This window comes from Nothobranchius furzeri, chromosome 14 (genome assembly GCF_043380555.1).
Source record: "Nothobranchius furzeri strain GRZ-AD chromosome 14, NfurGRZ-RIMD1, whole genome shotgun sequence".
Lineage (NCBI taxonomy): Eukaryota > Metazoa > Chordata > Actinopteri > Cyprinodontiformes > Nothobranchiidae > Nothobranchius > Nothobranchius furzeri.
In genome coordinates this window covers 10,391,018-10,402,185 of record NC_091754.1, presented here as the reverse complement: position 1 = coordinate 10,402,185, position 11,168 = coordinate 10,391,018, and the positions used below count along the sequence as shown (strand labels likewise).

General features: G+C 40.9%; 1 protein-coding gene across 1 annotated transcript; it reads left to right on the top strand.

Annotated features, from left to right (window-relative positions):
- The first annotated feature begins 296 nt into the window (after nt 1–296).
- On the top strand, nt 297–7,625 carry LOC139062609 (receptor activity-modifying protein 1). Its single transcript, XM_070543920.1, has 5 exons — nt 297–423; nt 552–633; nt 4,206–4,251; nt 4,699–4,861; nt 7,169–7,625. Exons 2-5 carry the CDS (start codon nt 598–600, stop codon nt 7,401–7,403), a joined length of 480 nt encoding a protein of 159 aa, XP_070400021.1. The 5' UTR covers nt 297–423; nt 552–597; the 3' UTR covers nt 7,404–7,625.
- Nucleotides 7,626–11,168: the final 3,543 nt, after the last annotated feature.

Below are 11,168 nucleotides of genomic sequence, written 5' to 3'. Positions count from 1 at the left end.
TTTAGCGCTCCTAAAGCTCCTAATTCTACAATTGAATTCAATTAAACTGTTCTTGCTGCTTTATAAACTAACAAAGGCTAAAAGTTTTTGTTATGGATGCAACACTGGTTCATCCTCCACCCTCAGACCTAGAAAAGCACCCTGCTACACATTAAATATCCATTTGGGCTTGTTGACCTGCAGGTCTTAGTTCGGGTCTTTGGAGAGAGGGGGGTTGTGAGTTGAACATGCCTTTGGGTGACGTGGGAAAAGCCAGGCTGAGTCTGGGAAAGGAAACAGGCCGCTTCTATTGCACAATCTAATTATGTTGGAGAAAGCGGACCAGATCTGCGAGACCAGCTTCTGATTGTAACGGAGATTCTGGACTTCACGGAGAGGACGGAGACAAAAGGACACACGGGCAGAAGTTTATCTATTTTTATGGTTTGATTCCTTTAAATTTCACTTAATTTTATTCTGTAGAGCTAAAGTTTGTTTTTTCCTACACTATTTGTTGTGTTTTTCGGAACATTGACTATGTGCTCAAAAAAGCTCATTCTTCCTCATGGCAGCATTTGCACCAAGTATCTGCCTCCCACCTGGATTGTGGAAATCTACATGAAGCAGATGTGCATCAAAGTCTCTCGCTGTGCTGTGAGTCTAAAATAAAAAAAAAAAACAACAGGAAACTAGATTATTTTACATCACAGCTAACTATTAAACTGTAATTTTTCTAGCTATCTGTAGACAGTGCAATTACTGCCCAATTCCAACAGAAAATTATGTTGGGTTACTAAAATATTTTTATTTCATTTGCATTAATAAAGATGACATATGAAAGCTTTTGAAAAGAACTAGAACTATGGTTGTTATTCCAGCACTGGGACTAAACTCATATAAATGACAAATTATTTAAAATCCTACTCGCTTTGTACATTAATAAACACCTTTAGAGGGAAAGGTTTCTTCTGATCATTTCTAAAATCCTGCAGCTTAGACCCACAGAGTTGGGACACTTAACAGATATCTATACATTTTCTTTTCAACAAGTCGTTTTGGCTAAACTTGCAATGTATTATGGTCTTTTTTGCACCATCTTCTATTTTCATGTTGGTTTCTGGTTTAGTTTTCTGGCCCAGGACAAACATTGCAGCTATCCAATCATCTTGTGAGGATGTCATAGCTCAGCGACCGGCAAAAGTGCTGGAAAGTGCCTGAAATGATCTCCGCTGGTTTTTTCTAATTTATTTCACATGCAGAAGATTTATATTATTACTTTTTTAAGTTTCTTGCATGTAAATGCTCAATATTTAGCACAAACTCTAATGTTCATTAACTTGAGGTAGCCTCTCCATTTTTTTTCCCCTGTTTTTGAAACTTCATATGAAAATAGCCTTATAGTGTGAATGTGTGTGTGCATGGGTGAACGACCTTGAGGAGGGGGTTATAGAACCCTAGAAAGTGTTACATCAAGTACAGGCCATTATCCATTTACCCCTGTTTCTTGCAATAGCCACCAATAGAAAATTGGTGGCTATTGCCCCCCCACCGCGTCTCCACACGGACCAAAATTTCCGCAACACGCCCCTAGGAAAATTTCTATCCACGCGGACGGTCGGACGCGGAAAAACATGGCGGACCGGCAAGAACTAGTATGGCAGAGGTTCGTAAACACAGACATTTGTATGATTCAGCTCTCAGAGATCACCGTGATCAACATGTTGTTAATAATTCTTGGAGAGAAATAGCTCGCACTGTCGGAAAAGACGAGGATGCTGTTAAAAATGCTGAAATGCCATGTTGTAAACAGTCATTTTTACTTCTACTATGGTGTAGTGTTGGATGCATGCCATAGAGCTCCATGCTGCCCTGTTCAGTTTGGGAGAATATTGTCTCACCGCAGAGACGAGCCGCACAAACCATAAACGCTGCGAGTTGTGAAGCGCGTTCCATCCGTGAGCCGCATCGCCAAGCGGAAAGTGAATGTGTCAAGCATAAACCAAGCTTTAGCCTCCAGGAGAGATCAGAGCACCTTTTGGCTAGTAGAAGCTAATCATTAGCATTAGCAATGCCATGCAGAACTCCTTCAGGCTTGTTTAATTGGTGGAGATAACACACATTGCTCTTAACCAATCAGAGGGGAGCTGTCCAAATGTCACAAATAATAATGAGTAAGGCTCTAAATCTTGCTGTTTCTCAAACATGATACTCTCAGCGCTTCGTAGACCACGGATGCCACCCATCCATCCATCCATCCATCCATCCATTTTCAGCCGCTTATCTGGAATCGGGTCGTGGGGGCAGCAGCCTAAGTCGAGATGCCCAGACTTTCCTCTCCACAGCTACTTGGGTCAGCTCTTCCAGGGGAATCCCAAGGGGTTCCCTGGGCAGCTGAGAGACATAGTCCCTCCAGCCTGTCCTTGGTCTTCCCTTGGGTCTCCCTCCAGTTGGACGTACCCAGAAAACCTCACCAGGGAGGCATCCAGAAGGCATCCTGACCAGATGCCCGAGCCACCTCAATTGGCTCCTCTCGACATGTAGGAGCAGCGGGTCTACTCTGAGCCCCTCCCGGATGACCAAGCTTCTCACGCTACCTCTAAGGGAGAGCCCAGACACCCTGTGGAGAAAACTAATTTCAGCCACTTGTAACGGCGGTGTCGTTCTTTCGGTCACTACCCAAAGCTCGTGACCATAGATATGGTAGTAACATAGATCAACCAGTAAATGGAGAGCTTTGCCTTCCGGCTCAGTGCTCTCTTCACCACGACAGACCGGTATAACGCCCACATCACTGCAGACGCAGCACCAATCTGCCAATCGATCTCACACTCCATTTTTTCCCTCACTTTGAACAAGACCCCGAGATAAACTCCTCCACTTGAGGCAGGACATCATCCCTGACATGGAGAAGGCATTCTACCCTTTTTCGATTTAAGACCATGGTCTCGGATTTAGAGGAGCTGATTCTCATCCCGGTTGCATCACACTCGGCTGTGAACCGCTCCAGCGAAAGCTGGAGATCACTGTCCGATGAGGCCAACAGGACCACATCTGTAAAAAGCAGAGACCTGGTCCTCAGGCCACCAAACAGATCCCTTCAACACCTTGGCTGTGCCTAGAAATCCTGTCCCTAAAAGTTATGAACAGAATCGGTGACAAAGGGCAGCCTTGGCGGAGTCCAACTCTCACCGGAAACGAGCCCGACTTACTGCCAGCAATACGAACCACGCACTCACACCGGTCATACAGGGACCTAACAGCCCTTATCAAAGGGTCAGGCAGATCAGTGCGGTGACTAAATCTAGTTTTTATCAATTAAGAAGGATCGCCAAAGTAAAAAGACCTTGCTGTCCAAAAAGGATTTTGAAACAGTAATTCATGCCTTCGTTACATCAAGGCTTGATTACTGTAATTCTTTGTACCTTTGGTGTTTCACAATCCCACATCTCGCGTCTTCAGTTGGTGCAGAATGCTGCTGCACGGCTGCTCACTGGGACTAAAAAGATGGAGCATCTTACTCCTGTTCTGGCCTCTGCACTGGCTGCCTGTTTGTTTTAGAATCCAGTACAAGGTACTTGTATGGGCTTTTAAATCTCTGCATGGCCTTGCTCCAGATTACCTTTCTGAGCTTCTGGTTTTTTACTGCCCTGCACGGTGTATGAGGTCGGATGATAGGATGCTCTTGGAAGTCCCAAAAACAAGGCATAAGCTCAGAGGTGACGGGGCTTTTTCTGTAGCGGCCCCTAGGCTCTGGAATGTGCTGCCTTTGAGCATTAGGTCGGCTTCTTCACTGACTAGTTTAAAATCTCTTTTGATACCTATTTTTATGATTTGGCTTTTAACTCAGTTAGTTCTAAAACTTAAGTTTTTATGCATTTTTATGTTATGTATTGTTTTTAATGTATTTAAACTCTGTGAAGCACTTTGGTCAGTTTTATACTGTTATAAGGTGCTATGTAAATAAATAAAGCCTTGCCTTTATCCCCATTTTGAGTTGGTACTAATGCTTAATGAATGATTTAAATTTCTTTACATCCTGAACCCATCACCAGATTTAAAAATTTATATGATTTTACAATTGGATAAATAGAACAACAAATCATCTGCAAATAGACACTTCATGTTCATCCTCTATGCAACTCAAGGAAAAAGTTTATTAGCTGTTAGTGTTTTGGCAGAATGTCCAGATACCACTTTTTTAATCTAAATCTCAAATCTTTTGACAGATGGTGCCGATTGCCCTGCTACCTACCCTTATTTTCACCTGGATGGGTAATTTCATTACACTCAGACACACGTGTTAAAATAACTAATCTGCTTTTATTATGTAATTGTCTAACATTAAAACAGTAAAAAAAAAGTCACCTGTAGATCCTTCAGAGGGCAGTACACATGTACAGGACCTGATATGAGTTTTCTGATGAATGAACTAATCCTAATACTTCATTTTGATGCTTTAAGGCCAGAAGAATGAGCAAAAACAGTCTTCAAGAAGTTAAATAAAAACGTGTTGAATTTAACAGATATGTCATAAAGCCACACAGATCAACTGGATCTCGCCATTTATTAAAAGAAAAGTAAATTTCACAGTTTTGTGTCTTTAATGAAAAAAACACTTTACGCAGATAAATGTTTGATAAAATTAAGCTTTATTATTTCTTCATTGTCTTTATTTTCTTGGTTTTGTCAGGACCACTAATGCTCTGCTTTGCTACGCAGCGTTGTTCTCTCCAGGAAACTCCATCAGGGTTGTCCCACCATGCGACCACAACACGTTTGAATTTAACGTTGACGAGTGTTTGTCAGATTTCAATAAGACAATGGAGGACAGAGGAGGACGAGTCCACTACAAGGAGGCATGCCCATGGCCTGATGTCAAACGGTAAATATTCATTTGTGTTTTGTTGTTCAGATTCATTCATTACTGTCACCCAACAGCATGCTAGGCACACGGCTGACCGGACTGAGACAAACAAGTCATTATGAACACCTGCATTCTGGGTTAAGCTGTTCTTCTGGTTTATTTCGGAAGTCTTCTTTCACAGCCAACCCTTTTCATTACAACACACTCAATGTAAGGTTTAGATTTGTTTGCTGTTCTACCAGACAATCCCTATAGCTGGACCAAAAATGAATAATTTCACCTCTAATGTGTGTTTGGGTCTGGTGTGTTCAGATGAAGGGTTCCCCATCAGGAAGAAGCCATTTGTTTTTTGGGTTTCCAGTTGTCAAACTTGATTCTGTCTCCGTGGATGTTTCCAATCTAAAATATCATAGTGATACCCTGATAGTTACTTGTGGTGATTTATTGAGGCCTTTCCAGTCCGATGATCTGTTTAAAACATGAAATTGAACCAACCCCTTGATTATCCCAGACTGGTCACTGAGGCGAGACCTTTGGCTCGTGTGTTTCTGCTGTAACTGATTGATTTAACAGCTTTAAGAAGGTTGTGTTCACTTTTTCCTTTCTTTGCTAAAACTTTAGTTTATAACAAGGCCAGAAAATGCTCATTGTTGGGCCAGATTTAGATTTAAACTGAGCTTTTATTTCCATTTGAGCCTTTTCTTTTGCGGGTCCTTATGTTTGGAAGTCTTCCTAACCCCTTTTCTGGTTTTTAGTTTCATTTTCAGAGTTTGTAAAGCAACCAGGTCCATTTTTCCTCATTGTTCCATTAACCATTTCTTGTGTAATATAGAATTTTGTCTTGCAACAACAAACAGCAGATCACTTTGCTTTCTTTCTGTATTCATGTTTCTCTCCAGAAATGTATATATACTGCACTTAGTTCAGAGTTACTGGCCTTTTGTAATACATTGTTCTTAGTCAGCTTTAATGAAGCTAATTCCTTCTGCGAAATCCTTTCAACCTTCAGATACTGGGAATGGTAATGGGCAAAAACGCTTCTTTTCTCGGAAACCTTTGAGCTGTAGCGAAACAAGGGTATGACGGGAAGTTTCATGATGAAAGCCTACGGTGTGCTTGTTAAAAAGTATCTTTCAGCGAGGATGTTTATGTTTTGATGCAGAGGAGATGCAGAGATTACCCAAGGCCCAACCTCCTCCTATCTCACGTGTCTCCATGATGTCAGGGACAATCTGTAGTCAACTACTGAAGCTAGAAAAAGATGTGATAGTTTGTTAAGTTTTCCATCTCTTGGAATGTGGATTGCTGTAAAATCACTGACACAACAAGTTAGTGACTTGATGCGACCTGCTGGGTTTTCTTACAGAGGAAGCAGTTTAAATAATTGGCATAACAACTTTAACTCAATGCACCAGTGGTTTGTCCAGGTCTTTTAATATAAGGTGGCCCAGGTGGGGCACTTATTTATGCACTGGGTAGCACCCATCATCATCCCTCACAAAATCATAATTCTTTTCAATCTAGTGAATTTGTGAGCTCCACATTGTGTCATGACCAATTATCTCCTCTTTTTCTTCTTTGAGCTGGTTTGTGGTAGCTAGCAAACCACGACTCGGTGCATTACCGTCATCAAATTGAGTGGAATCGTACTGGGACCAGTATTCTAAAAACTATTTATGTCAATATCAAAATATAATGAAGAACAAAACTACAGAAGTTTTCTGTAGGCTTGTGGCTGGTAATCAGTGTTAAAGGTGTATGCTGCCACTTACTGTTTGGGGTTCATCACCACAAGCCTTTTGTGGACAATGTAAAGTCGATTTAAATGGAACTCAATGGGGTGGCTCCTGGGGTTGCCAATAAAATTTCAAGGGTGGCATGTGCCACCCCAGACCACTCCCGGGACACACCCTTGAAATGCACCGATTAATAGGTTCAATTGGAATGTTTACTTTGTAAAGTGTGTTGAGATGGCTTATGTTGTGATTTGGTACCATTTAAATAAATTGAACTGGCTCCAAATATCTACTTTCACCTAAAGGGCAGAACTTAAAGCCAAAAAGTCACTGGTCATGGAGGGCCTGCATCTCATATAGACTAAAACACAACCCAGCATTGATGGCTAACCTCCATTCCAGAAAAGATGGAAATGGAAAATGGAAACTCACCCACCTGAAGTCCTTAAACTCACTTATCACAAACCCTTCTTATCCAACATCCTTGTGTTCAAAGTTTTATACTTTTATATCTCACAGTGCTTTTTGCACTTTTTAGTTCTGTGACTCGGACGTTTGTTAGTCACTCAGTTTAGTTTTTGTTTTGCAGGATCTACAACGATCTGAGTTGGTGTGTTGAGAAATGCGCCTCAGCCACTTGGTGTAAGGGTCACAAGTATCTGGTTGATGACGTCTTCTTGGAAATCCACCGGATGTATTTTTCTCTGTGTGGGAATGTCCAGGATCCCCCCCTTCTAAATCTCATCATGCTAATTGCTCCTGCTATTGTTGCCACGCTTCTTATCCCCTTTCTGTGCATTCATGTCACCACCCTGAATGAGTAGATTGCTCTGAGCCAACAAAAAGTGTAAGCTGGCCCCCAATACTATAACACATTTAAACATCAATCATATTAAATTCCTCAGTATTTACTTAAAATATATTTAGTTTTTTTGGAATTGTGTTGGTTTGATTCCCTGTAGACAAAACTCATTCCTGGTTTCATTCAGTTTCAGATCATTGCATCAAAATTAGCTCACCTGCTTTGTGTCTTGTTGATTTCTCTTTCTGGAATTAATATTCATTTACATGCACATTTTCTTTTAATGTTTAACTCATATTTTTAATACTTTTGCAGTGGTCTCTAGTAGAAAGGAATGTCTTATAAGTTAATCTCTGAGGATGACAAGCTCAGATGTTCCTGTTTGAGGCTGTAGAAATGAGCCAGAAGAGGAAATGGCAGCAGATAACAGGAATTGGAGTCTAATGTACTGATACTTGGACATCTCACCTCTGATTGGCTAAAAGCAGCACAACTGTACTGACTCACATTGCTTTGCAACACTGATGCTTTATCTCCACAAATAACACAAGCCTGAAGGAGTTCTGCCATGTTGTGGAGTTGCTAATGTAACAGTTAGCTTCTACTAGGCGAGAAGTTCTGCTCTCTCCTGGACACTAAACCAACTCAACCTTCCCCATCACGAGTCAAGATGGTCGAGTCCATGAACGTCAAATGCATACTGTGTAATGTCAAGGTTTTCTGAACCAAGCATTTTTCAAAAGCTGCAGGAAATAGGGGTAGAAGACCGTTTTCACGTTCAGCCTGCATCTTAACCTCAGAGTGACAGATCATTTCCAAAAATAAGTAAAACACGGTTTCTCAGTGAACCTGCTTTATGTCTGATCCTGTTGAATTTCTTCTTCAGTAGAGCTCCGGACCCCACGTGACTCTCAGTTAGTAGACGCCATATTGGCAGGTAAAATAAGCTAAACAAACACGGATCTTAACCATGAACGTGAACGGGATCGGCTTGGATCTTACTTCGTCTGAGTTTACTTCACACTTTAAAACCGAAGAAATTGTTTTATATAATCAGAAATTAAATAGACTAAACATCTCCGACCCTTACCGCGCCCCTGGGATACTTTTTAAAAACGCCAGAAGCTGTCGGAGCGGACTTCTTACTGGACCTGGCCGGGGAACCCCTTGGGATTTACCCGGAGGAGCTGGCTCAGGCGGCTGGGGAGAGGGAAGTCTGGGCCTCTCAACGCTACTGCCCCCGCAACCCGACTCCGGATAAGCGGATGAAAATGGATGGACAAATAACAGATTTACACGTAATTAGTTTAAATAGAGTGCTGTGCTGTTTGAATGTATAAACTGAACGCCAAGAGAAATCACTAGTCTGATTTTTTTTTTCCGGGAATAAAATAAATATGTCTCAGGATCTGTCTGAGATCTGTCTCGGTGAGACAGATAATAGCAATCCAAAGTGTTTTTTTATGTGTGATCTGACAATTGATCAACCATTGCTTAAAAATTAAATACAGCTTAGCCGGTTAATTGCTGTGATCATAAAACACGTAAACGGCAGCACGCAGAACTCACGAGGCAATGTTTTACGTGATGTTTACTTGTTGCTATGAGTAATAAGACAGAAAAAGCCACGCCAAAATAAGTGTAGGAAGCCCACTAAGAATCGTAATAAAAGCATTTAAAATAAATACCATACACAGTTGAGGAAACGTTGGTTTAAGTACCTGATATGAAGTGGTCGCTGCATAAGTGAAATCCTTTACTCTCGGGTTCCCACAGCTTCATTTTCGCCCGGTCACTAGCGCGTTTTATTACAATGATCCAACGTTTGCGGCGCTCCGGATCTTGGGGAATCCTGTAGATGGCTCATTCCTTATGTCGTCCGCGTCTGTTCTGCATCCTGGGGCACAACAGGAAACTACCATATTTCCTGTCTGATTGAGTTTTCTGATAATAACAAATAGTCCAGCTGCCGGCTTCTGCCTGCCAATCTGGCGCCGTTTCGATTTGAACTGTTGCATGCCGGGAGAAGTGACGTCAACTCCCGGAGCTCTATAGAGTTCCTGGTTTTGTTAAAGAAAGGTTTTGTTTTGTAAAAACAGTTTATGCCCTCTCGTCCTTCATTAGGGTTCCAAGCCCAAAGGGCAGGGAACCCTATTGTTTTTCTACGGATTTTTCATTATTTATTATTCTTCATTATTCTTCTCTGCTGTGTCTGTATGGGCGCAAGAGCCTGAAATTGCCAGGGAAAATCTGACATGGCAGTCTGATAGAAAATCCTGACCGCTACTCAGATTCGAAAATTTGGACCCCGCATCACCTAGGTGGCGCTATTGCGGAGGTCAACACGTTTCAGCTACTAGCTCCCAAACCGTAGGTCCTACAGTCAAAAACTTTATATGTACATGATCCTTGGATGATTCTCCATCTTTTTTGTATTGGCCACGCCCATTTCCGCCTAACTAGATTTTTTGCTAGATCGCAAAAAACGCAAAACTTACTTTTAATCACCTATTCGTCATTTTTCGTCGAATCAACTTCAAACTTCGTACATGTGATCTATGGACTAAGGTAAGTTGTTGTGATGAAGAAAAATGCAGAAATATTGAAAATTGGGCTAATGACACCATGTCAAAATCAGTGCGCTAGCTAGCACATGTGGTAATTGATGATATCTTGACCATTTCTCAAGATAAATTGATGAGACTCTAGACCCTTATGAAGTATGAGTGGTAAGCCCTATCTACCCCATTTTGTTTGGATTCACCAATAGGGGGCGCTAAAGAATCAAAAAGTTTGTTTCAACTAAACGGCTTGATGGATTTCCACAGAACTTGGCACATATGTTAATCATCGGACCCTTAAGCTATATTTTGAAAATGATTAAAAAGTGGGCGTGGCTTATAGGCTTTAAAAATTTTCGCCCTTTTACTCATGAAAAATACATATTCTATACAGAAAATTACAATTCTTATCTGTCATAGTGACATCTACAATCACAGAAAAACTTTTGAATTTTGTCCAATAGGTGGCGCTGTGGTACCCCAAAAATGATTTTGGCATTTTTCTCCCCATTTCTTTCGTAAAAAAACAAATGGTCTCATCCACTATGTTCATTGAGTCAGTCAAATTTAGAAGAGTATTTTAAAAAATAATTTAAACTTATGCTAATTAGTAGAAATTTGCATAGTAAGTCAAACGTACTTTCGTTAACTCCTCCCGGCCGTCAAACTCAATCACATCACAACTTTCCCTGACAAGAGAAGAGGAGCGGCTGACCAAAAGTTGTGAAGGGATTTTGGATAATTTGCTTATTTTTTTTTATATGATTTTTTAAAATAATTTTTTGGGAATGAAAAAGTTTTTTTAGCGTAACTTCAAAAGATTTTGACATTTTTCAAAGCTGTTCATAACAGTCATACCTAAGGTCAATTCAAGTGTATGTCCTGGTTTTCAACTTGATTAAACAATAGGGGGCGCTATAACTGGGAAGAAATTATACTGCTGAACCGGCTAAATGGATCTGCACGAAACTTAGTGGTTGTCATCACTATAGAGTCTTAAGACTACATTATCAATATGGTAATGATTGATCAAAGTGGGCGTGGTTTACGATCATTTAAAATTTCAAATTTGAAAAATTTCCTAAAAATCACTATTTGCATGTAAGAGGCTAAGATTTCCAGATTGTGTTTACTGGATAGGCTAGAGCTTATGTCACGATAGCCGCAGCTCCACGAAGAGGTTTGCGCTTTATATTTACAAAAATACATTTTTACGCTAGCAATTG

Bases quoted from the DNA above. Each gene is read 5' to 3' on its own strand.
- LOC139062609 (XM_070543920.1), top strand. From the start codon at position 598: ATGAAGCAGATGTGCATCAAAGTCTCTCGCTGTGCT. The intron at 634-4,205 runs GTGAGTCTAAAA...ATCTTTTGACAG, and splicing joins TCAAAGTCTCTCGCTGTGCT to ATGGTGCCGATTGCCCTGCT. The intron at 4,252-4,698 runs GTAATTTCATTA...TTTGCTACGCAG, and splicing joins CCTTATTTTCACCTGGATGG to CGTTGTTCTCTCCAGGAAAC.